Source organism: Aspergillus puulaauensis, chromosome 5 (assembly GCF_016861865.1).
Source record: "Aspergillus puulaauensis MK2 DNA, chromosome 5, nearly complete sequence".
Lineage (NCBI taxonomy): Eukaryota > Fungi > Ascomycota > Eurotiomycetes > Eurotiales > Aspergillaceae > Aspergillus > Aspergillus puulaauensis.
In genome coordinates, this window is record NC_054861.1 from 1957908 (window position 1) to 1981949 (window position 24042).

Consider the following 24042-nt stretch of genomic DNA (forward strand, 5'->3'; position numbering starts at 1 on the left):
CAGGAGAGGCCACTAGTCGCCTATTGGGCTGACGTAGTAACGAATACGTATACGCACTGAAGCTTAAGACTGTTCAGTCACCAAGTATATTATCCTGAGACGTGGGAGGAGAGCCCTTTATCTATTGCAGCGAAGAATTATTAAATCCAATATGAGGTCTGATTGCTTAAACTGCTGAATAGCTTATTCTTGAGTCAAAGTGAACCCCAACTCGCCCAGTTGCTCGTCCAGGCGAGTATTATTGGCCTATCTGATGCAAGCCGGAGAGTGTCCCGATGTCAATCAACAGCAGAGTTGGAGACGCAACTCTCCAATCAGGGCTTCATCGCGATCGCTGCCCTAATGCGGTAATCCCCAGCGGCTGGCGCACTTATTAACGCTCCACGACCTGGTTCATATGCACTGGCAATTCTGTACCCCCATCTAGTCTCAAAATTTAGGATGTCAACCTCCCCCGACGGAATCTACGAACCAGGCATCGTCGACCCCGGTCTCCCTGGTAAATCCCCAACACAGCCATTCTGGCTCTCTGAACCGTCCAGGATAAGCAACCTCCAATCACCATGGATCGACCAAGCCGACATCATCATCATTGGCTCTGGCATGACAGCGGCAAGTCTCGTCCGCTCGTTATACGCCCGTAAGCCGAATCTGAACATCGTCGTCGTCGAAGCCCGCGGTCTCTGCTCCGGCGCAACAGGTCGTAATGGGGGGCACTGTAAAGTCATGAGCCCCGGTGTTTGGTTCGAGAGACAGCAGGCATACGGCACGGACGAGGCACTGCGCGTCATGCGCTTTGAGCACGGCCATCTCGACGAGCTGGTTAAGTGCGTCAGGGAGAATGGGATCCAGTGTGACCTGCGGCTGCATGAGGGCGTTGTTGTCTACCACGACGAACACACTTTTAGTCGTGCTATCCGCGCACTCGAGGATATGCGCAAATACGCACCGGACCTTGCAGAGAAGTATACCGTATACACCAACCGAGCGGACCTCGACGCCCGGCACTGCCCGGCGAAAAGCGTCGGCGCGATCGGGATGCCATCAGGCTCAGTGTGGCCGTATAAACTCGTAACCGGGCTCTTGGAGAGATACGTCCGCGACCACAGTCTAACCATCCAAACAAACACCGTCGCCACAGACGTCCACGAGAATCCAGACTACGGCACAGTGAAAACCACACGAGGAGACATCAAAGCACCGATCATCATCCACGCCACAAACGCCTGGATGAGCCATCTCGTGCCGGAACTGCAGCCGTTCGTCTCGCCGGTTCGTGCAAATGTCCAGCGCCATGCCCCAGACTCAAACATCCACGTCGACAACTCGCTTTGGCTGCGCTACGCCGAGCACGACTACGATTACATGGTACAACGCCCAGATGGGGCATTCATAATCGGCCGCGCGAACACAGGCCGCCGCGCAACAAGCGATGACGGGAACATGGACGTTCTACCCCAAACCCACCTCCGCACTGTCGTCCCCGCGCTATTCGACTTCAAGACTCGAAACGTGCAAGTCACGCACGCCTGGAGTGAGTGCGTTGCATTCACGCAGGATGGAAACCCGTTTATAGGGAAGTGGCCGGGACAGGAGAGGAGGCATCAGTGGGTTTGCGGTGCGTACCAGGGAATCGGCATGGTTAGGGCGTTTCGATCAGCCCAGGCTCTGGCTTGTATGGTTTTGGGCCTGAATGTGCCAGTGGAGTTTCCGCGATCGATGGTTATAAATACGGAGAGGCTGAAGAGGTTGGATTTGTCGGTTAGGGCTAAGCTGTAGCTCCATCGTACCTTCTCAATAACAGCACAGCACCTTCCATTGGAATACAGTCTTCTTGCAAGGAAGGTGCACTGGTCGTTCCTTCCATATATTGCTCACGTAGTCAATTACGAAAGAGCAACCCAGAGAATACAAATCGCTCTTTCCTATTCTAGAGGTAAACTACTTAATATGACCCTCAACAATGCTTCTGCACTTCCCCTCGATAACCTGTTGTACAGCGTGCTGGATTGGGGTGTTATCGCATAGCTCACTACTATTGTAGATTCATAGCTGTATTCCGTCTAGATGTCCTCAGATAAAACCCATACTAAGACAAACACCGAGATAGATGGCGACAACATAGTAAGTAGTATGTGCTTATCCCATCGCACCTTCCAAATAGTATCCTGAATGGACAGGACCTTCCTAATACGAATACTTTACTGACTCTGCAAGGAAAGTGCGATGGGTTTGCTGTCTTTCCGTATACAGTTCAGAATTAATATCGAAGGAAAGAGCGACCACGAGTAATATTCCTGTTCCAGAGTATATTTAGTATATTTAGCAGTTCATAGTGGATGATGCAATGTCCCGCGAAGGACACCCTTTTCTATCTACACAACCCCATAGTACAAAACAAAAGAAATAAAGGAAATACAAAAGAAATGTCCTACCCCCTCACATTCACCTCCACCGTATCCGTAACACGGATTTTCCGATCATGTCTTCCATCCCAGAGCACCTCCTGGCTCGGACTCCGCGCAACATCCACCTCAGCCCTATTCTCAAAGACACCGGAGCCATGGAAGATGCGACCCTTGTTTGTTGCTGTTCTGCGACCCGAGGACTCCAGACCAATTGATTCAGAGCCGTGCGAGTAGCTCTGGTCTCTGGTTGTGCGCTTCTCCTTCAGGAAGCCGAATATGGCGCGCAGGGCGGGCAGCGAGAGGGCGATTATGGCGGCGCTGATCTCGGCGCAGGTCCAGGCGATGACCGGGGAGAAGTACCAGGTTGCGTCGGATTCGTTTTCGACGGAGACGATCATGGAGATCATGCGGAGGACGGATGTTCTGGCTTGTTAGTTCGTTACTTTTGTAGGGAAGGGAATATAGGTGCTCACACGACGGCACTGTAAGGGTTAGCAAGGGTTTGATGAATATAGTTAATGTGGGATGCTTACAAGACTCCAAAACACAAGATACCTAGCAATGCAATCTTCCGTGTCAAGCGTGCTTGCAGAGTCAGAACGATTTTGACAGGGAGAAGCAGTACCAGCGAGTCGCAGGCGATAGTCAGAGCCCCCGTTGAGATGAAGACGATTCCCGATCCCATGCATTTCCCGTCTACACTCTGATCCCACATCGCCTGGAGAGGGATACACTGAAGGGCAATGATGAGCGTCTGCGCAACGTACACCGACGTGATAAACGCAAAGGAAAGTCTGAGGTAGAGAATAAACTGCGGCATGGGGTTGATGCGTGCATAAAAGGCCAGCCCCGAGACACGACAGAGCCACAGGTTGAACATATAGACCATCTGGGTCGTGAAGAGCCATTTGTACATATGGACAAGATCCTCTGGAGACTCGAGCATCAGCGCCGCCAGATGGCGACCAGAGCCATAGTGCAGAATCATCATACAGAGGCTCATAGTCGCCCAGGAAACCAGCTATAGCAAGACGCAGGGGTGTCAGGGGAGAAGCAATCAAGCAAGCACTACTGCGTAGACTAGAAGGCTTACCTGCGCCATCAAAATGAAGTAGTCATCCCATCCTAGCTCTCGGACCAGGAACTTGCGAGAATACAGACGCACAAGAACAACAACAAAGGAAAGCGACGTGGCGAATATGATCCCAATGTATGCTGGCCGGCTGCGATCCTCTTCCAGATAGCCAGGTGAGAATTGCGAGGGGTCTGCCATTCTGCCTGGTAGCAACTCGAGCCAGCTCGATATGCAGAGTATCCCAGGGGCAGCTCCGGAGGTATTATACAAAGACCATCAGTCGGATAGAGGTGAATATTCTTCAGTGTTTGATGGCATAGTACAAAGGTCCAGATACCATATCAGGGAAGAAGCCCTAAGGAAACGCACCAATCCTCATGCTGCGTGCCGTCTGTACTGTTATGTTGATCGCGCTAGGGATTAAATTTAGTCACTGGATGCATCCGAAACAAGAAGGAGTCTGTCTGCCTGGATCCTGTACTTTGGTCGTTGTTGGTACTTTTTCCGTATCCACTATTCATTCTGCTAAGACCGCGCTGAGAGGCCAATCGAGGTAGTCTCGGGCTGGGCCTCAAAGCAAGCCTCAATGAGTCAATGGATTGGTAGGCTGCGTGATAATTCCCTGTGATGGCTTGGTCTAAATACAACCAACTACCACGGGGTAAGGGAGAAACAAGACAGAAGCTAGCTATGGAGTGATGCCTCACATTCCGTTCGAAGGATGGAGTTGGCACAGCGGAGGGTCCGGTCTAGAACATGGTCACTTAACCACTTAGGGCAGTGGATAGGCGACGCCGTTAGACTAGTCGCGACGCCCCCGGGCTACTGGGACTTTAAGCGGCGTAGTCCAAAGGGACTTTTGGGCATTTCTTAAAAGTACTACATAGCCGAGGGTCATACGAAGAGGCTTAAGTGAGCCAGAATCAGAAGACGGCATGGATCAAAGCGTTTTGGACCTGTCAAGTGTCAACAGTCTTCACCGGAGTTTAACTGGCCCCCAGGCTTACTCCCAGCCGTTGACAGCAGCTAGCGGTTTCACTACTGCAGCTGGCCAATTTAAACTGTGCCGCTCGTGCACTAAGGGCAGCAGAGGGCCAGACTTAGGCTGCCAGAGACTCCACAGGGCCCGCTCTCCGCATTGGCGGCTCGGGAGGGGCCGCTGTCATCCAGGATGGACGCTGATCGTAGTACTGTAGTAGTAGTAGGAGGAGTAGGAGAGTTGGTACTTTGTCCTATTACCCCAGCACCCCCCTGTGGTCATTGTGATCACTTGAATGCTGGTTCTTGTTGCTTTTGATCTGGACTGTCACCCCGTCTGCAATATCCAGCGTAGACATGTCGAATTCAGCGTCAAACGTGATGGCCATCGCCGATGCGCCCCAGTTATTGTCCTTCTTGGATGTTCACCGTGTGCTAGTGTTTCTCGCTGGGGCCGTTGTGGTCCGTGTTCTCTGGAGAAAATACTGCACCTCCATCAGGGATATTCCAGGCCCTTTCTGGGCGTCATTCTCGAGCATTTGGAAAGTGTATCAGGTCTGGAAGGGCCACTCGGAGCTGGAAATCCTTGAACTGCACAAGAAGCACGGTATGTCTCTCTCTCCACCTTGAGGTGAAAGTCTCTCCCGCTATTTGAGGTGAAGTCTTAATATAGTAGGCCATTTTGTTCGCCTTACCGACAATGAAGTCAGCGTGTCCCACCCAGACGCAGTCAAGCAGCTTCTCCACGCAAATATCCCAAAGGTATTGGCCCTGAATATGCGTGATCTATCCATAGCTAATTAAGATGCGACCAGGGCACATTCTACTCCGTCTTCAGCCTCCCAGACTACCGATATGTCAACCAAATGTCCGAACTCGACCCTACCTATCACATCCACAAGACCCGCAACCTCTCCGCCGGCTTTTCGCTATCCAACATCACCAAGACAGAGCCGTACATCGACTCCGTGCTGAAACTGTTCACCACCCGCCTCAACGCGCTCAGCGACTCCAACACCCCAATCCACTTCCAGGACTGGTTCAGCTTCTTCGCATTCGACGTCCTCGGCGAAGTGACCTTCTCCAAGTCCTTCGGCTTCGTCGACTCGGGCATCGACATCCGCAGCGCAATCGCAAACACAGGCCTCCTCGTCTACTACATCGCCATCTTCGGTAACTATGTCTGGTTCCACAACCTCACCCTGGGGAACCCCCTCTTCAGCCGTCTCGGTCTACAGCCTAACTCCCACATCTTCGATACTTGCCTTCTCGCCATCGAAAGCCGCAAGAGTAACCCAGAGCTCCGCCATGATATGGTACAGCGCTGGCTGGACGTGCGTGCTACCCACCCCGAGCGAATGAAGGAGGAAGACATCTTCGGCGCTGCCGTTGCGAACATTGGAGCCGGTGCCGAGACCGTGAGCTCCACTGCCCAGGCTGTGATCTATAACTTGCTCCGTCGCCCGGATTTGATGAAGCGCGCGCAGGCTGAGATTGATGCTGCGGTGGCCCGTGGAGAACTCTCGCCGTTGGTTCAATATAGTGAGGCTGCGAAGTTGCCCTTCCTCCAGGCTTGTGTGAGTTTATCAATTTTGAATAAATCACAACCATTCTAACTCTGATATAGTTAAAAGAAGCATACCGATTCCACCCTGGCGTCGCGCACAATCTTCCCCGCGTTGTCCCTGAGGGCGGAATAACTATTGCTGGAAGATACTTCCCAGAAGGAGTAAGCCTCACAAGATATACTCCTATTAGTTAACTATATTAACAAAACACCAGGTCATCCTCAGTGTCCACCCCTGGGTCATCCACCGCAACCCCGACATCTTCGGCGCAGACTGCGAGACCTACAACCCGGACCGCTGGCTCCAAGGCGATACCAAGAAGATGGACTACTTCCTGATCCACGTACGCCCCTCTATTACCCATTTGTTAATATCTCTGACTTATATTTACTTTACAGTGGGGAGCCGGATACAACCAATGTCCCGGCCGCAACCTCGCCCAGTTCGAGCTCTCAAAGGTCCTCACGACCATCGTGCGAGACTACGATATCGAGAAAATCAACCCGAAGAAGGACTGGCAGTATGAGTCCCGGTTCCTTGCTGTTCCTTATGGATGGCCGTGCAGGATTCGGAGGCGCCAGAGGGTGTGATTTTGTTTGTTTATATGAATTAGGGCTTTGTTTGTTTGTTAATAATTATTTATCAGTAGGTAGTTCAACTGCAGTTAATTTACTTTTCTGTTTTTTGTGTTTGTGCTTTTCTTTTTTAATGATTGAAACACGCGTTCTTGTCGAGCACTACACCTGCAGTAGCTGCGCTGGGCAATGCAGGGCTCACTGGTCGATCCGAAGCACAGTATGCAGGCTATTTATAGGTCGGCTTGGAAACAGCATTTAGGTGCTGGAGGTAAAGACTAGGATGTTGGCCTTCAATTATCTTTCCTTTCCTTTTTTCCTTTCAAGTCATAAAAACGGAAGGAAGTTACTTTCACAATTGAACCCAAAGCCAACATGACACGGAGGTCAGAGATATAGGTAAACCCCGTATGGAGAACTGTTATAAATTAAGACACCAACAATAAAGTCCTCTAATAATCCAAGCTCCAAAACAAGTCAATTTGATACCCTTGACGCCTATTCCATTACCTTGATACTCCTTCCCATCCTAAAGCGCCTATCCATCCAAAATCTGTACGATCCTTCAAATACTGGGTTCAAGACCTAAATCCATGATGGTTGTACTCGTCATTGCTGATCTCGCTCGAGACCTCTGACCAACTAGCAGGAGTGGCAACTCGCCCCAGGGAGCCCTCAAATTCACTGAGTACACCGTCCGACGAAGCATCCACCGCAATGTGACTGAAGTTGTCGGCGGTGGACGGTGTTGGTGGTGTCGGTGCGCGGTCCTGGGTGAACCGAAGGCCTTCTAGATCTGAAAATGGCGACTGGGCATCTGGTGCAGGTCCACTAGCGGCCGAATCAGGGTGAGCATAAATTACGTCGGAGAGGCTTCCCTCTGTGTGGCTAGATGAAGATGTTCTCGGCTGGTGTTCATCGGCCGATGGCCTGGAAACGATCGAAGCCGACATGCCGTCTGATACTTCGGAAACAGGAGTAAAGTCAGCTGCAGTAACGGATGAGACGCGGCTCCTCTGCGTTGGAATGTCAAGTCGAAGCTTGTCTTGCTCGGCCACTGGCTCGGCATCATATATCACCGTCGACTCGGCGACCGGAGGGTCTGACTGTTTGCCCCGTTGCATAGGCTGCGAAGTGCCAAGATCCACGGCAGTTGACCTTGCAGCAGAATTACCTTGATCTTGGCTATCCAGGAGATGACCACTATCATCTACGAGCGTATCGAATGTCCCTAGTGAGCTATTTGATCTCTTCTTATGGCGCTCCTCCAGGAAACTTCGTCGTCGCTGGATCTCGTCCCGCGCTATTCGCCGTCGCTCTTCCGCAGCCGGACCCAGCTCTTCCGTCATAGATATATCATGTCGATAAAGAGATTCAGCCTCGCCGGGATCAACTTCATCCCCAAGGTTGTGCAGCGTCATCGCCAGCTTTCGCCGCGAATTGTCCACCCATCGTCGAAACTGAGGTGATTCATAGACCGCGATGCCCGCGGCAACAAGCGCCGCCACACCAATGATGATTCCTACCACTCGTCAGTGCTCCGATACATGGACAGACTCATGTCGCGCAATATTAAAAAGCGAGTTTTTTTTTTCATATAGTACGGCGTCCAGTTCATTCTTCAAATAGGGATAGATCTCCATTCCAAAGCATGCATCATCACTGATAAGCACACCGCCCCGGCGAAAGTATACAAGGCGTCCAAAGGAGAATGCATCTAGAAGGAAAATAGCAACATACCCTTTGCAACTGGAGTAGGCATCTCGGCTTCTCCAGCTCTCTAGCACTTTTAAAGCGTATCCGAGAGATCCGTGTCGTAGGCAACCGTTGAAGTCAAGTCAGCCCACTGGCGCTCTGTCGGCGTTCTTCCCCGCTGCGCCTCCACGTGATCTTATCGGGCCCTTATCCACGTGCCCTACGTTGCAACCGCTTTCGGTATCCCGTGTTTCCCCTCATGTCAACAACTTCGTCACCTCAAACAGACCGCGGACTGCATCGGCAATCGGCTTTACCCTGAAATCGCTCTATTCTGTCGCTATGTCGCGCCAATCTACCATGCCTCAGCGTCCCTTGACGCTCACAGAGGAATTAGAGAAGCTGGAGCAATCCATCACCCTGACGCTTCAAGGTAAACAAACTTCCCGACATGGCTTCCGACCTTCAGATAACTGATCAGTGGATTTACTCTCCAGAGATCGATCATAACTTCAGTCGTGCCCACCGTATTGTCACCACCAGTGTTCTTCCCGTTGTCGAGCAATACTCTGAAGCTTCCCGCGATGTTTGGGATGGCGCAAAGGTTCGTCATTTGTCCGATCGTTTGAACTTAGGCGAACTTAGGCTCATTTGTCCCTTCAGTTCTGGAAACAATTCTTCGAAGCCAGTGCCAATGTTTCCCTGTCTGGATATGAGGAAAAGCCCGACCAGGATACAACTGTTGAAGAAACCCTCACGGAAGATGACTCGGCCAACATCTCTCAAAGCAACCTCACCGAATCCGAATCCTACCAGACTCCGTCTACCGAACGCATCGACCACGATCGGAAGCCCGACGATATCGATCTCACCTCTTTAAGCCTTTCATCACACAGTACTCCTCGCGCTATGCATGATAATCCGCTCAACGACTCGACCGTCACCTCCTCGATCGCCCATCCATCCCCTTACGGTCTCCCCGAAGGCGACCACGATCATGACTATGACGACGACTCCTACCTTCCAACCACCCCCGGAAAGCAGCCATCGCGCGGAACTCATCAGCAGACTTACGGCGACGATCTCATGTCCTCATCTCCCTTCATTCCACCCGTATCGCACGAGAAACCGGGCGCCGACCCCGTCTTGCACCATCTCAACGACAGAACCTACCGCGTTCAAGCCACACCCCTCGGAAAGGGCTACGATGCCACGCGGTCCCGGTTCGCCGTCACCCCAAAAGCTTCTGCCACGAAATACGCCTTCGAGGACTCCCCCATGTCCAGTCCCGAGCCCGAAGCCCCGCAACTCAACTCAGAGCTTTTCTCCTCCCCGCTTAAACCCCAAACCCCAGGTACGGGCCGCAAGTCACGCCCAAGCGGTAGCCGGCCACGCGGCACTCCAAAGCCAGGAAAAAGCGTCCTCACACCGGCCAAGGGCGGTCTCGGCAAGCGCAGCGACTGGGACAGCGACGATGACCAGTTCGGTGACGAGGACGAAGACGAACTTGGCGTTAGCCCGCCCAAGACAATGCAGTTCCATATTCCCCAGAGCCGACTTATGAAGACACCAGGTTCGTGAATCCCTTTCCTATCATTCTAGCAATACGTATGCTAACGTTAGTGTGAAACAGCCAAGGAAGCATCGAGGCGAATCGTGGAACAACTGCTTTTCACAGCTGGTGCGAACGACACCACAGAGGAGTTGGGGGACGACCAGAGCCCGAGCGTTATTCGGCGGGTGGAGAGGCTTGAGGACGATACCTTCTAGTTTATAGCGTGATCGTACATACTACGTATATTACTCTTTTGGACATGTATAAAGATGAGATACAAGGATATGAAGTACATAGTTCTTCAATGATATCTATACTTACGATGCTTCAACCCGAATTGAAAACAAACAGCGGGCTTCATTAAAACAACACCTTGTTCATACTCATACGTTGATAAATCTTCATATAGGTATTCTCAGCCACCACCGTAGCAACCCCAAGGCTGCCCCTGCTACCCACAACAACCCTACTCTAACATAAGCTAGCACAGTCCAAAAAGAAAAGAGGGTGCGACACCGGATACGTAGTAATTAGGTTATCAGACATCCGCATCGACCAACAATAAAAAGGTAGTAAAGGGGAATCTTCTAAAAGTTTTGAGAACATGCATACACCACACCACTAGAAACTGATAGGGGAACTAGCTTCGAACCTGCGGGGTCAAATGGAGGGTAATCAAAATAGCACGCAAGCAACGGAAAAGATACATGAAGGGTATCGAGAGTGAGGCGCTGATCATCAGAAGTTCGAAGGTTTTTTGCCCTTTGCGGGGGTGGGCGACAGACAGTGTAGAAATCGCCATGTAGAAAAGAAAGGGAAATAACGTGGACGGCCGCCCCTGATATATACATGCTGTCGGAGTCGACGAAGCTCGGGGTTGTTTGTAAAGGCCAGTCGCAAAAAGCAAATAAAAAATAATGGCGATCCATTCAGGCTGAATTGGTAGCCGGCAAGACAACGCCAGTCAATGATTAGGCGTTGTTCTGCATGCCCATGAACACTTCCTGGCAGTTGTCCACCAGGAATTTGACCACCTCGTTCTTCTTCTGGACATCCGTCATCTCCCGCGCCAAACTCTGTGGCCTCATGATTGTGGGTGCGAAAACGACGGCAATGTTCTGGCTCGTCATCAAGTTCTCCTTCTCCCGCTCCACAACACGCTTCAGATGAAACACGAGGAACTCAAGCACGTCCTGGTGAGCACGCGGTAGCTCTCCGAGGTTCTTTTGTAACGTTTCAACCCTACCGGAGTGCGAAGTAATCTCTCCTGTTTCAATGATCCTCTCGTATACATCATACGTGATCAGCGGCATCGGTAGTTTGCGGAAGTACTGCTTAAGCGCCGATGTCACTGCGTGAATATCAAGATCCGGGTCCGAAATATCATAATCCTGAGGAGACCGCTCAAAGCCTTCCCGGATTGTCTGGATAGCTGAGCTAGCACCAGATTTACGGTAAATGCCTTCCATGTCCATGCCTGTTTTAAGAGTCAGTTTGCTGGACTTGGAAAGAATGTCAGGGTAATATACCTCGTAATTCAACCTCCTGAATACAACGGGTGATGATACCCGGAATGATGCTTTTCTCGTGCTCCATGCGCTGTTCCAAATCGGTTCCAAAGAGTCCTACAAGGAATGTATTAGCATGTGGAATTAACAGTGAAAAAAGTGCCGTCGTGAATGTACCTCCTGGTGAGCCTTCAGATAGCATTGGGACACTATCAGTGGTGGGCATCCTTGTTCCTCCCTGTTTGCTACGCTGGTTTCCAAAGAACCCAAAGCCTGGGCGACTAGGATCTTGCGTTTGGGAACGCGGCAAGGTTGTGGCACCGTCCGCGCCACCAGCATTGCTTTCGCTAGACATGAACGCCCCTTTGAGCCCTTTCGTAACGCCTTTGGCAACGTTCTGGCCTCCCTTTTTCCAATTGAACTTGCGCGGTTGTCCTTTGCGGATGCTGACAACTTGGGGTCCCGGGACAACGGTGGCAGGTTCAGCCTCTTCGGACATATTAGGGGTCGATGTGGATGGCGGTAAATCGCCTGCGGCCTTCAATGCATCGATTGAGGATAAAGACTTCTCCTTGCCGTGCGAGTATATTCCAAGGCCATTGGTTCCGCGACCTCCATCATTGTTGTTTGCCTTGTAAAGCTCTTGGATTTGATGCACAAGCTGGTTGTTCAATTCGGCTAGCTGGGCATTCTTCGAAGAAAGCTGCTCGAATTCTTGGAAGCTCTTATCCTTCATGCGGTTAATCTTCGCAAGCTCCTCGGCGGCCTCGTTGCGCTTCTGCACCAATTCTTCAATCTGAGGTGTGAACGAATCTTTCAGACTCTGGATAGATTCGACGAAGTCTCGCAGAGCCTTATTGGTGAGTTTGCTCACGTCGAGAGGACCACTATTTCCGCCGCGCTTTTCGGATTCTAAGTGTTCGGTCAAAACGCTGAGCTCCCTCATAACGATTTCCTTTTTGGCATCCAACACCACCATGGTTGAGCGTTTCTCATTCAATTCCGTGTTGACCTGCTTCACGTCCGCCGTGGCTCTTATGACAGACTCCATCTCTGTGATTTTTTGATCCCGCTCCTGAACTCGTTGACGCTCCTTGCGTAACTCACTCCGAAGCCATGTCAATTCGTCTGTTTCCTGGTCTGGAGAGTCGGTCGACGCATTAGCACTATCCTGTTTTGGCGAGGATCCGTTTACAGGCGATTTAGACCACTTAGGGTCCTTCGACGACAATCTCGAGCCTTTATCGCTATAGCTTCGGCCATGGCGCACGGAGTTGGACACGCGACGAAGGAAAGACTCACTCGATTGGGAGGGGTGTTCATCTGAGCCCATAATTCGTGCCATATCCTCGTCCATAGAAAAGTCGCCCCCGCCACTGTAGCGTAGAGGAGAGGTCGTCGGGGTACCACCCTGGTCAGCAGAGCGGAATCCGCCTGGCGGCTGTGGCGTGCTGATTGAATTCGGACGCGCGCGAGCTTTTGTTTGATCATAGGAATCGTTACGCTGGATACGGGGCGACCCGCCGGCCTGGGGGGTGCCTTTGTTGCGCGCATCCCCAGACCTTTCACTCCACTGGTCAGTTGGACTGACTGAACTTGCACCGGGAGATCGCGTGACCTCCTTCCGAGGGACCTTATGCTGTCTGCTTTCCAGCGAATCGCCTCGTTTGGGATGGGCAAATCCAGCCGAGTCCGAAGACCCTCCATTGTCATGGAGACGGCGAAGCTCATAAGATGGGCGAGTAGGTAATGTAGTCGAACTCTCTACTGCTGTAGACCTTTGTGAATCAAGAGTCGAACCATCTCTTCCAATGGTCGTTGACGACTTGCCGCTCTCCAACGCGGATGAATAAGACCCAGTCCCCTTATGCCCTAGTGGGATGTCCGATCTAGAGCTCCGGGCAGAGCTTGACCTTGCCGTTCTGTTCAAAGACTCCTCTTGACGCCAGCGTTGGGATTCGCGCTCTGGGCGATCACGACCTTTCTCCTGGTAGGCAATGTGGGGAGAGGAGCTCTCTATCGGTAGGCGCTCTGGGGACCTAGTGCGGCTACTAGAAGTGCCGCGAGGCGGTCGCTGTTCTTCTGAAGGATCAAACGCAAGAGGGATTAGAAATTCCCCCCCGTCTGCATCGGACTCGGTAGGCACAACAGAGTGTCGGTTGCTGCGGTATGTGCTTGCCGGTAGGATCAAATTATCTGTTGAAACAGTAGCAAGTCAGTTAATTGACCCGCCATCAACGTATCATTTGGAAGTGCTTACCCTGATTATCAGTAGTAATTGAGGATTTTCCTGCGTCCAGCGCAGGCACTGCCTTCCGAGAGCCAATCTCTATCGTCGATTCGCCATATCCATCAAGGTCGATGTCATCGGCGGCTTGTAACATAGAATCGGCTTCTTCAGGGGGTAGCGAGGGGAGCGATTTGTCTAGCTTCACATTGGGACCGGCGTGCTTCTTTGCAGCTATGGTACGATTTTTTTTCCTGCGTCGTTGCATCAAAGACTCGTGGCAATCCATACAAAATATTCCCTGCGACGTTCGGGCATAGCGTAGATTCTCAATTTTTCTTTTGCAGTTCCGGCATCGAAAGCATTGGGCACAGAACGCTTGCTCGCCGGTCAAGATAGCCAAGTCCTCGATCTTATTTCCACATGAACTGCAGCTGTATGTACAGTTACTGCAGATCAACGACCCGTCGCCGAGAAGGAGGAGATGCGCATCCGAGTCTAGTAGCGTAGTGCACGAGCTGCAGCGAAAACAGTCTATATGCCATCGGTTTCCGGCTAGAAGAGAGCGCGATCAGTAAATTGAGCCGATGAAACAATCTAAATGCAGAACATACCCAGCTCAAAGGCCTTGCCTTCTTCCAAAATCTATTCAAGTCAGCACCATCCCTACTCCTTGGTAATTTTTTTTTTCTCCTCAGCGGGCGCTTCATGCATACCTCTCCACAGCCCTTGCAAGGGAAGGGGATATCCTCCTGCTCCATGGGAGACTCTGGAGGGTAAGTGGGGGACTCCATGATGAGTTCCACCTCCAAGCGGCGCTCAACGAAATGTATGCAAAGACAGCGGCGACGAGATCACCGCAATGCTGCAAGACGGAAACGGTAGCGACAGATGACAGAGTACAGGGCGCACAAGTGATCGGTCGAGCCAAGGCTATTATTCATCGATGGCTTAAAGCGAGGGGGTCGGGGTCCAGCCACGAATCCGACAAAGATAGAGAGTTCGCGATTTGAGGCACAAGAAGTGAGCCCCTGGAATGACAGCAATCGAGCGAGGGCGTACGACAGGCGGTCGGGAGGGGGCGGTTTGCGAGAAAAAGGACACGGGGCCCGCGCCTGGAAGGGACGCAATTCGCACGGGAAGGATGAGATGTTTCTGGGGTCCTAGCGAGCCGAGCAAAGCTAAAGAGAGACCAGGATTAGTAGTCGGCTAAGCATCAGCATGGTGAGAGAGGGATGGCGGGACGAAGGGCGAGGCAGGAGGAAGGATTAAGGAAGGTGGAAGGTATGGGGGGGGAACCAAGAACAATTGGAAGAACAGGGGGGCCAGAACGGAGGGACTGAGGGGGCCGAACGCCTGGACTGGCTGGACTGGCTGGACTGTACCATACACTTGAACACCTGTCGATCGCAACAGGGATGCTGTCGCAGATGGAGGCGATGGGCAAGATCGCAGAGTCGACCCTGGCAGAAGAACACAGCGAAGATTGGAGGGCCGACGGAAAATTAATCTGATTAAGAGGTTGAGGCAGGAGAGGAGACCATGCGAGAGCTGGGTTGAAACAGAAGATTGTTTCAGATATACGCGGCGGGCGGGATTAATTCATCAAAGCCCCTCGCCAACTCACTGCCATGCATAAATACTGGGCAACGAGTCGGTGCGCAAAATGATGATACAGCAGTGGCACTGTGATAATTCCCTGATCAATATTACTCTCACTGTGCCGTAGGCCGGCAATATTATTAGGGATGGCCAGCAAGCAGTTCATGAAACTACTGTATACAGAAGATGCGGTGTTACGCAGCCCCAATTTCTGTATACCCACACCTCGCTGCCTCAGGCATGTATATACTTGATCCCCAGGAATCCCCTGAGATTGACAACCAAGGGAAAATGTTGCCGAATAGCGGTACGGTCCACCAGCAATATGTCTGTGATTCGCATTGTGATTTACTGGTATCGCCATCCCAGCACGATACTATAGATATATGGGCGCTCTTTGTATAAAACTTGCTATAAGTGGATGCCTCAGGACCTCATCGCCAACACCCACCGACCCAAAACCGTCTCACTCTCAGGTCATCTGCGTTCCGAGTCCGCGACACGCTCCTGCGCATGTCTGTATACGGCTTCTAATTCTTGTGAAGTGCACCAAACGCAGCATCTCGTTGGTGTCCAGCCCATGCATGTCTCAGGAGACGGCTGCAGCCAGTAACAAAATCAGAAACACTCGACATATTTTGCGGGTTGCCGTCAAGGATACATTTACAACCCCACCACTCTGAATCGACGAGCTCTCAAACCCCACCTGATATGCAGTGCATACTAATAGTGCTAATCGTGAATAGGTAAATGGTCAGGCGTCGTATCGGAAACCACTACCGCAGGACTCCATCCATGCCAACATGTCCTAGGAGACGGTGTTTCGGTAACTGGGCTGGTGAATTTGGAATCTGAGCGCGCTCGAGGTTTCTGGTTCTGCATCAATTGCCATTCAGCTTCTGCCGGAGCAGATAACCGTGTGGATATACTTTTAACGGGGCGCCTGTTCTGTCACTCCAGAGCACGCTCGATACTTACGAGCCCAGACTCCCACCTTGTGAGAACCTACCTCTATCCCGGTATCTGACATAAGATTTCTCTGTTTGAGTGGCTTTCTAGGGCCCACAACTATGGAGAATGTGCACGTCCAACGCCAGAGTTCTTCCAATAACATCCCACAGGTCAATGTACAAGAAACGCAGTTGCACGATGTTCAGTGCCTAGACCAGATCCCCAGTCTCTACTACAGGGACATTATTAAAATTCCAATGAATAGATATTAAGGCGTAGACGTATATTGAGAGTGTACCAAGTGTCGATCTCTGTAATTCTCTTGCATGTCTTCAAGTTATAGGTAGGCTCCTTACGTTTCTTGTCCGATCATCTATTGTATTGTCCACTCCTGTTTGATTCAATTGCATATGTTATCCTGGCAACGCATACTCAGTTGTAAAGGCAGAAATGTATGTCGTCCACTCGGTGCTTGAAGCAGGAGCGGCTCTCTTAGGTAGCCGAAGGGAATCACCAGGGTCACTGAAGTGAGGTCAAGCATGAAGTGAACCTTTCAACTGCAGCTCACTCTGAAAGTCTCTTATTCCTCCTCCTCCTCCTCCTCCCTCTTCTCCTCCATCTCTGTTACAAGTTCCTATCAACTCCATCTGGCAAGCAGTTCCAAAAGATCAACAGAGCTCTTGTCACCATGTTGGACCAGCTACCACTTGAAATCCTACACATGGTGGCACACGCAGTTAAATCTCACCCTACTCCTTAACCATTCATTTCTCACCAGTCTTAGGTCAACTGTTCCACAGATCTTTCTAAACTTTCGCGTGCCAATAAACACCTTCATCAATCCCTGGTTCCCCTTCTTTATGAAACGGCTGTCATCAAGACAAATGAAGAATTCCTCGATCAACTCGAGCTGACCCCAGTAAAAACATGGTTCCGACAAGACGGATCAAAGACCATCTTCAATACGCTGGAGTTTGCAAAGCATCTAAAACTCGTGGCACCGATAGAGGAGAAATTACAAAAAAGGTGCTATTACGGTGATGTTTATATTGAGCATCCGCGCACCCCAAAACACTGGACGGCGAACCTAGAGTCCCACTATTTCGGCATGGAAGACCTGGTTTCTAATTTTCAAAACTTGCTCTTTCACCTTCCCGAGCAGTCCTTGCGAAGCTTCTCGTACGTTGGGTTTGTTTCCTCCTCAGTTGCTGGTACTGACGATCGCAGTTGGCACTTAGGTTGTTGCGTTCCTTCCTCAATACTCGGTATTGATGGTTGGCTTCCCTCGAAGCACAGCGAAATTCGAACCCTGTCGCTGATAACTGATGGAACATGCTACAGCCAAGAACCGGAAGAAGCTGGAATTCTCAAGCTCACCCAGATCCGTTCGTTCTCCTGGAAAGGATTCGAGGAGCACGATATACATCAGCATCATATGATTCGACAATGCCTGGCCTTGAATTCCGCTCACCTGGAGAGCTTGGAACTAGAGCCAACCGTCAAAGTTGATGGCGCAGTTGAAATTGACCAACTTCTAAATATACAGTCAGATTTCCTCGATGTGGAGTTGGACGGGCATACGGCGCCTGTCGCGCATCCTGATGAGTGTTCCCTGTTGGCGGAAACATCGCCCACAAAATTGGTGGTTCTTCGGCACTTGTCACTTTTCAATATATTATTAGGCTCATATGAAGAATTGATGTCGGCTATCAACCTGCACCAGTTACAGTCGTTGAAACTTCTCGTTTGCGTGTACGGTTCAAACATCCTTTCGGGGATGTCGAGTTCAGGAAAGCGCATCAATCTCCGCTCATTCGAGTGGGTTTCCGGCGATATACTTGAGATTTACCGGGGGGTTCGGCATATCTCAGAGTTCCTGAAATCTTTCGAGGGCCTCGAAGAACTTTATTTATCGACCTCGCCCTCCGCCCTTTCACTCAACGACATAATATCCCAGCATAGAGCAACTATGAAACGCCTAGTTTTCCATATGAGAGGATTAAATGAAACGTAAGGTTTACACGGCGCCCTACGCGATACGCATGGGCCAATGCTTGAAGATTTCGACAATATTTTCCGTCTTGTTCCGCTAGAGTGTATTGGGTGTCACCAAAGCCCTTCTTGGCTGGTATGATTCCTTTCTCCCTTCGTTTTCATTAAGTCAGGCTGGCCTTCTTCTGATTGCAATAACTTCAGCGTCACGCACTCGGTTCCAATCTAGCAGCTAAGACCGTCAAACTCATTCACTTTCGAATCACTGCCGGTGATCATCACAACCTCGAGCCGCACTATGAACTTTATAAGCGAAAAAATACTTGCACAGCCAGCACAGCAGACGATTTAGATCCATTTAAGGACTGCAACCTAGTCACTTGTATGCCATGTCTCGGAGACTTTGCAGACTGGGCGTTTGGGCCAACTGGCCTCCCTAACTTGATGGTCATCGCCTTCGGTGACTTTTCATTTGGCGACCGCTTCAAATGGTCCCAAGCCTTACTAATTCGCTCTTTGATACCCTCAACGAATTTGTATCGCATTGTAGGACACGGGATGCATGATCATATGATAGATAGAATATCCGGTTCCCGTGAAATGCTGAGCGCTTGCCCAACGCAGTCCACTATAGTATACAGTATGAACCATGAAGGCAGCGGCATAGTGACGGACTTCAGTGCATATGACCTAGAAGACTCAGCTGATGGTACAGACAATAGCTCTGAAGGTGATGACTGAGGGATTCCGTTTAAGCGAGATGGGAATGGTCTGACTTTGACTTGTATGAAGTAATCCAATCATGTGCAAAGCAAGTGTTCGTCAAGCAAATCCTAATATTGACACATATATAGAGATGCATACTATAGTGTCCGAAGTGCGACAGACCCCCTTTGATATTCTTCTAAGCTCTAAGTCGTTGCCCTGATGTTGAAAGAGTTTCCATTTATGGAACCACAGCAATCTAAAATTGGCCCGTGCACCGACGCGAAAATCCGCGTCTTCCCCAATTCTTCAATGAAAGAGCATAACTGCCTCCCACCTTGGCAGCTGCCTGGCGTTGCCCCAGACTCTGCGTGTATTCTTTCTTTGATCTACTGTATACTTTTCATAGCTGATGTTTCGTTATCTGCACTCCGCTCGTTGATAACCCCCGTCCTCTTCTCCTACGCGACCTCCATCGAGTGGCGTCACGCGTATCCGGTGTCACTTTTTTTCTGCTTGCAGTGGCTATGACGAACACTTCTTACCTATGAGAATCGGTTTATGAATTCAAACTTTGCGATATAATAGTGAAAATGTCGAACCGAGATTCCCCGGTCACGCCTACCTTCTCGCACGGCGATAACACCATACAGCGGGATTCCACGCAGCCGTCGTCGCCCATGGCGGACGTCGACCAGGATGTGAAAATGGCAAACGAGAATGGAACTACTGGACAAAATGGAACTATGGAGGATGAAGAGGGTATGGATGTTAAGGCGAAAGCGCTCATGCATCTGCTGAATACGAGCGAGGTGAGCGCGGACCCTATTTCATTTGATTTCTTGTTCATGGGTTGCTGATGAGTGTTCGAACGCTGGCGTAGGTCTTTGTCGCGATCATGGCCGAGAAGATGAAAAAGCAGCAGGAGCAGGCGAGACTGGAAGCGACGAAGAAACAGGAACAGCAGCGGAAGGAACCACAGGGTGGTAAAGCGGACGAAAGCAAGAAGGGAGCCGCGCAACCGACTGGACGACGGGGGACTCGTGCAAGCGCAAGACAGAGCGGAGCGACGGACGCGGAAGTAAATGGTGATGAGAAGGATGAACCGGCAAAGTCTAAGAGAGGGAAAGGGAAAAAGGCGGCCCCTGCGGCCAAAGGCAATTCTATCTCGAACTACTTCAAGAAGGCGGACGTGAACGTTGACGAGGCGCAAAACACCACCGTCCAGGAAGCCCTGGAGCACGCTGCTGACGAGTTCGAAGCCAAGCCAACTGTTCTCGGCGAGCAGGAGCTTGTTGCAACCCAGCAACCTGCACCTGTTACCGGCGGTAAGATGAGGAAGTATCAACTCGAAGGTTTGGAGTGGCTGAAGTCTTTGTGGATGAATGGTCTGTGTGGTATCTTAGCCGACGAGATGGGCTTGGGAAAAACAGTACAAGCCATATCCCTGATCGCCTTCTTTAAGGAACATAATGTTTCTGGGCCATTCTTAATATCCGCCCCGCTGAGTACCATAAGTAATTGGGTGGACGAGTTTGCGAGATGGACTCCTGGGATCAACACGGTCCTGTACCACGGAACCAGGGATCAACGTGCAGACCTCAGGAAGAAGTTCATGAATCTCAGGAACCAGAAGAACCCGGACTTCCCTGTCGTCTGCACGTCGTACGAGATTTGCATGAATGATCGGAAATTTCTCGCCCAATACCAATGGCGCTACATCATTGTGGTACGTCTTGGGAACTCCCAGCTCTTGCAGGGGTCAGGCTTGCTAACATTGTACAGGATGAAGGACACCGTTTGAAGAATATGAACTGCCGTCTCATCAAGGAACTGTTGTCGTACAACTCGGCCAATCGACTCCTTATTACCGGTACTCCGCTACAGAATAATATTACCGAGCTATGGTCACTTCTGCACTTCTTGCTACCGGAAATCTTCAATGACCTGAACAGTTTCCAGAACTGGTTCGATTTCTCATCTGTGCTGGATAATAATGACCAAACAGACACGATTGAGCGTCGGAAACGGAACCTGGTCTCCACAATGCACTCGATCCTCAAGCCATTCCTCCTCAGGCGCATCAAGACCGATGTCGAGACCGCTCTTCCCAAGAAACGAGAGTACATCTTGTATGCGCCTTTGACTGCGGAGCAGAAGGACCTCTACCGGGAGATCCTCAATGGTACAGGGCGTCAGTATCTTGAGGAGAAGGCGACACAGCGTCTGTTGGCAAAGAACGACAGGACATTACGCCCAGGAAGCCTCAAGCGCAGTGCGACTAATAGCGGCGCCTCGACGCCGAACAAGAGCCTCCGCTCCAGCCGGGATTCGACTCCCGCAAGCAGGGCTAGCTCTTCGCGTAGACGCAAGGCACCGCAAACCTACAAGGACATCAGTGATCGCGAATTCAACTCCAAATTGCGAAATCTGGAACAAGGTATTGAAGAGGAACTAGACATTGAGAGTATCGACGAGTCGGAACAAGAAGAGATTGAAAGAGCAAACACTATCAAGCTTGCCAGTACGTGTACACACGATCACTCTCCGAGAACCATATATATTCATACTAACACTTTTCATTGTACAGAGCGAGAAATCGCCCAGAAGAAAATGCAAAACCCTGTAATGCAAGCCCGACTCGCCTGCAACTCACCTCACAACTTCTACTGGCCGTGGGCCGACGATCCCTCCTCTATTGATGAGTCCCTCGTCACGGCATCAGGAAAGATGCTCCTTCTCGATCGCCTCATCCCCTCACTCCTGAAAAAGGGCCACAAAATCCTGATCTTTTCTCAATTCAAAACCCAGCTTGACATTCTCCAAGACTGGGCTACCTACCTCCGCTCCTGGAACTGCTGCCGCATCGACGGTGCAATCAGCCAAACAGACCGTCAAGCCCAGATCAAAGCCTTCAACACAGACAAGAACTACAAACTCTTCCTCCTCAGCACTCGTGCCGGTGGACAGGGTATCAACCTTGTTGCCGCAGACACAGTCATCCTATTCGACTCCGATTGGAACCCGCAGCAGGATCTGCAAGCTCAGGACAGAGCCCACCGAATCGGCCAAACAAAGCCTGTCATCGTCTACAGGCTCGCAACAAAAGGAACAGTCGAGCAGACTCTCCTCGAAAAAGCCGATTCCAAGCGTCGCCTTGAACGTCTCGTCATCCAAAAGGGCAAGTTCAAGAGTCTGCTCAGCGAGTCCACTGTAAGCCGGGATGACGTGGACGAGCTGAAGAGGGCACTGGGCGAGGATGAGTTTGAACGATTTGAGGCCAGCTCGGATCCGTCCTCTATCCTATCAGACGAGGACCTGCGTACTCTTACGGATCGCAGTGAGGAGGCTTATGTGCGTGCTGAGAAGGGTCTTGACCAAGGTGGCAAGGCGTTCAAGGCTGTTGAGACGAAGAGAGATGGTGAAGGCCTCATGGCTCAGCTTGAGCGGAAGTGAAGCCCCTATTACTATGGTGTTGGGTAAGATGAACCCAGGCTGAATTAGGCGTTCGTACTGCATTGTTCTTTAGTTCTCGGGTGATTTTACTGGGGTTTACTGGGGCGTACTAGCAGTGGTGCCATTTGGGTATATCCTGCTCCGAGGATTTTGTTATGTACTAGATGTATTATACACGATATAGACTGTGTATCTGACAGCAAGTCTAATTTCGCAAGGAATGAACGAGATCAATCGTAATATGAGTGACCTTCAAGGTAGGAAACCAGATGCATTCGACGCCTGAACACCTCGCCAAGAAAGTGGCTCTACATAAACATACAGGATCAAAACCACCATAGATACAAGAAATGAACACGCGCGTAGAGTAAACAGTCAGACTATCGAGATGACCGCTCATCTTCAACCTCTCTTCGCAGATCTTCAAGGACCCCTTTCCGTTGAATGAGGTGAGTCTTCAATCCTTCAACCTGCTCGCCGACTGTTCGGACATCCTCACTGAGACGCTCAACATCACCACCTGCTTTAGACCGCCCTGTACCTTCACGCAAGTCACGGAGCTCTCGCTCCTTATATTCCAGAAGCTGAAGGGCCTCCTTTTTAATGAGAACCCAGTTTGGCCGACCATCGCCTCGGTGGCCTGACTTTCGGTCATCCACAGCCTTGTTCGCGGACTGCAGCTTGGCGTCTAATTCTGAGAGTTCACGTCGCAGGCGCACCTTCTCCCACTCCTCATCCTGGATTGTGTCGCTAAAGTCCGTGCCCTTTGGAGTGTAGGACGTCTTGCCGGAGACACCGAGTCGGCTCAGGTATGTATCACCGAACTTGCCCTTGCGACCTGTTGAAGTCTCCGTCTCTCCATTTGCGCCCCATCTTTGTGCTGGCCGTGCACTGTCAAGCTGGTAGTCTATTTGTTTGTTCTCGAATGAGGCTCGCAGCGAAGCGGGGATTGTGCGGGGGATGCGGTAGCCCTCGTGGCGGTAGTTCAGGATGTGGAGAAAGGCGAGTGTTGCGTCTTTGTTGATTTCAGGCGCAGCAGATGGGTTTACCAGGTTCCAGGCCGAGCGGACGTCAGTGTCTGGTACATCAAGGGACTCATAAAGCGGTTCCAGCGACCCGACTAGAAGTTAGTTGTCGGTTAGTGTACGGTAGGACTCCGATAATACTTGGGGTGGACACATACAGGCAATTTCACCGCGTTGGTTCTTATTGGCAGAGTATATATCTTCGTATTTGGACTTGTCTCCCGGGTTCATATACCAATCGAATCCGTCTTTCAATCCGGGAGTGAGGTCTTCATCCTCGATGTGCTCAAACTGCTCTTGGCCGCCGCTCAGAGCACGAGTAGCGTGGACAAGATGAGATTTGGATTCAGGAACGAGCCAATCGGGAAGTGTGTTAGGGACTTGCGGTAATTCCTTAAATCAATGTCAGTTATAGTAAATTTATAGATGCACATGCGCGCTTGGCGGGCAACCTAGGCCGGGGAAATGATGACATACCCCATTGACCAGATCAAAGACTAATCGCATGGCAACACAGAATTCCTCAAAGTCCAGCTCGCCATCACCGTCCAGATCGGCCAAATCCCAGACCTTCTCCAGCTGGTCGTCGCGAAGCCGGCTGTTCCTGAGCACGGAGGCGGCCTGGGAGTTGTTCAGACGGGGTTGGCCGCCAGCCAGCGAGGAGAAGATCTCCCAATATCGCTCAACTTCCCACTGCTCGATTTTTTTGCCCGACATGGTAT

The 24042-nt window shown here is 51.0% G+C and overlaps 12 protein-coding genes across 12 annotated transcripts; 7 read left to right on the plus strand and 5 right to left on the minus strand.

Moving 5' to 3' along the window:
* Positions 1-441: 441 nt before the first annotated feature.
* Positions 442-1779, plus strand: APUU_50751S (NAD(P)/FAD-dependent oxidoreductase; the record flags this gene model as incomplete). The annotated part of the gene is made up of 1 exon (XM_041705782.1): positions 442-1779. One exon carries the CDS (start codon positions 442-444, stop codon positions 1777-1779), a length of 1338 nt encoding a protein of 445 aa, XP_041558234.1.
* A 652-nt stretch (positions 1780-2431) lies between these two features.
* On the minus strand, positions 2432-3681 carry APUU_50752A (uncharacterized protein; the record flags this gene model as incomplete). The annotated part of the gene is made up of 4 exons (XM_041705783.1): positions 2432-2831; positions 2882-2890; positions 2942-3429; positions 3502-3681. The coding sequence occupies 4 exons, from the start codon at positions 3679-3681 to the stop codon at positions 2432-2434; spliced, it is 1077 nt and encodes a 358-aa protein (XP_041558235.1).
* A 1137-nt stretch (positions 3682-4818) lies between these two features.
* Positions 4819-6619, plus strand: APUU_50753S (cytochrome P450; the record flags this gene model as incomplete). The annotated part of the gene is made up of 6 exons (XM_041705785.1): positions 4819-5068; positions 5138-5223; positions 5277-6038; positions 6089-6190; positions 6244-6372; positions 6428-6619. The coding sequence occupies 6 exons, from the start codon at positions 4819-4821 to the stop codon at positions 6617-6619; spliced, it is 1521 nt and encodes a 506-aa protein (XP_041558236.1).
* Positions 6620-7182: 563 nt separating this feature from the next.
* Positions 7183-8366, minus strand: APUU_50754A (uncharacterized protein; the record flags this gene model as incomplete). Its single annotated transcript, XM_041705786.1, has 2 exons — positions 7183-8126; positions 8345-8366. 2 exons carry the CDS (start codon positions 8364-8366, stop codon positions 7183-7185), a joined length of 966 nt encoding a protein of 321 aa, XP_041558237.1.
* Positions 8367-8641: 275 nt separating this feature from the next.
* Positions 8642-10069, plus strand: ASK1 (DASH complex subunit ASK1; the record flags this gene model as incomplete). The annotated part of the gene is made up of 4 exons (XM_041705787.1): positions 8642-8732; positions 8797-8903; positions 8963-9872; positions 9933-10069. 4 exons carry the CDS (start codon positions 8642-8644, stop codon positions 10067-10069), a joined length of 1245 nt encoding a protein of 414 aa, XP_041558238.1.
* A 372-nt stretch (positions 10070-10441) lies between these two features.
* Positions 10442-10783, minus strand: APUU_50756A (uncharacterized protein; the record flags this gene model as incomplete). Its single annotated transcript, XM_041705788.1, has 1 exon — positions 10442-10783. One exon carries the CDS (start codon positions 10781-10783, stop codon positions 10442-10444), a length of 342 nt encoding a protein of 113 aa, XP_041558239.1.
* Positions 10784-10825: 42 nt separating this feature from the next.
* On the minus strand, positions 10826-14383 carry APUU_50757A (putative Rho GTPase activator Rga; the record flags this gene model as incomplete). The annotated part of the gene is made up of 7 exons (XM_041705789.1): positions 10826-11331; positions 11384-11479; positions 11540-12502; positions 12665-13558; positions 13623-14144; positions 14204-14234; positions 14306-14383. The coding sequence occupies 7 exons, from the start codon at positions 14381-14383 to the stop codon at positions 10826-10828; spliced, it is 3090 nt and encodes a 1029-aa protein (XP_041558240.1).
* A 2447-nt stretch (positions 14384-16830) lies between these two features.
* APUU_50758S (uncharacterized protein) lies at positions 16831-18156 on the plus strand (the record flags this gene model as incomplete). Its single annotated transcript, XM_041705790.1, has 2 exons — positions 16831-16878; positions 16927-18156. The coding sequence occupies 2 exons, from the start codon at positions 16831-16833 to the stop codon at positions 18154-18156; spliced, it is 1278 nt and encodes a 425-aa protein (XP_041558241.1).
* A 36-nt stretch (positions 18157-18192) lies between these two features.
* Positions 18193-18875, plus strand: APUU_50759S (uncharacterized protein; the record flags this gene model as incomplete). Its single annotated transcript, XM_041705791.1, has 2 exons — positions 18193-18270; positions 18339-18875. 2 exons carry the CDS (start codon positions 18193-18195, stop codon positions 18873-18875), a joined length of 615 nt encoding a protein of 204 aa, XP_041558242.1.
* A 186-nt stretch (positions 18876-19061) lies between these two features.
* Positions 19062-19370, plus strand: APUU_50760S (uncharacterized protein; the record flags this gene model as incomplete). Its single annotated transcript, XM_041705792.1, has 1 exon — positions 19062-19370. One exon carries the CDS (start codon positions 19062-19064, stop codon positions 19368-19370), a length of 309 nt encoding a protein of 102 aa, XP_041558243.1.
* Positions 19371-19432: 62 nt separating this feature from the next.
* Positions 19433-22295, plus strand: APUU_50761S (putative SNF2 family helicase/ATPase PasG; the record flags this gene model as incomplete). Its single annotated transcript, XM_041705793.1, has 4 exons — positions 19433-19651; positions 19723-20568; positions 20625-21363; positions 21430-22295. The coding sequence occupies 4 exons, from the start codon at positions 19433-19435 to the stop codon at positions 22293-22295; spliced, it is 2670 nt and encodes an 889-aa protein (XP_041558244.1).
* Positions 22296-22675: 380 nt separating this feature from the next.
* Positions 22676-24037, minus strand: end3 (cytoskeletal adaptor protein SagA; the record flags this gene model as incomplete). The annotated part of the gene is made up of 3 exons (XM_041705794.1): positions 22676-23415; positions 23479-23713; positions 23798-24037. The coding sequence occupies 3 exons, from the start codon at positions 24035-24037 to the stop codon at positions 22676-22678; spliced, it is 1215 nt and encodes a 404-aa protein (XP_041558245.1).
* Positions 24038-24042: the final 5 nt, after the last annotated feature.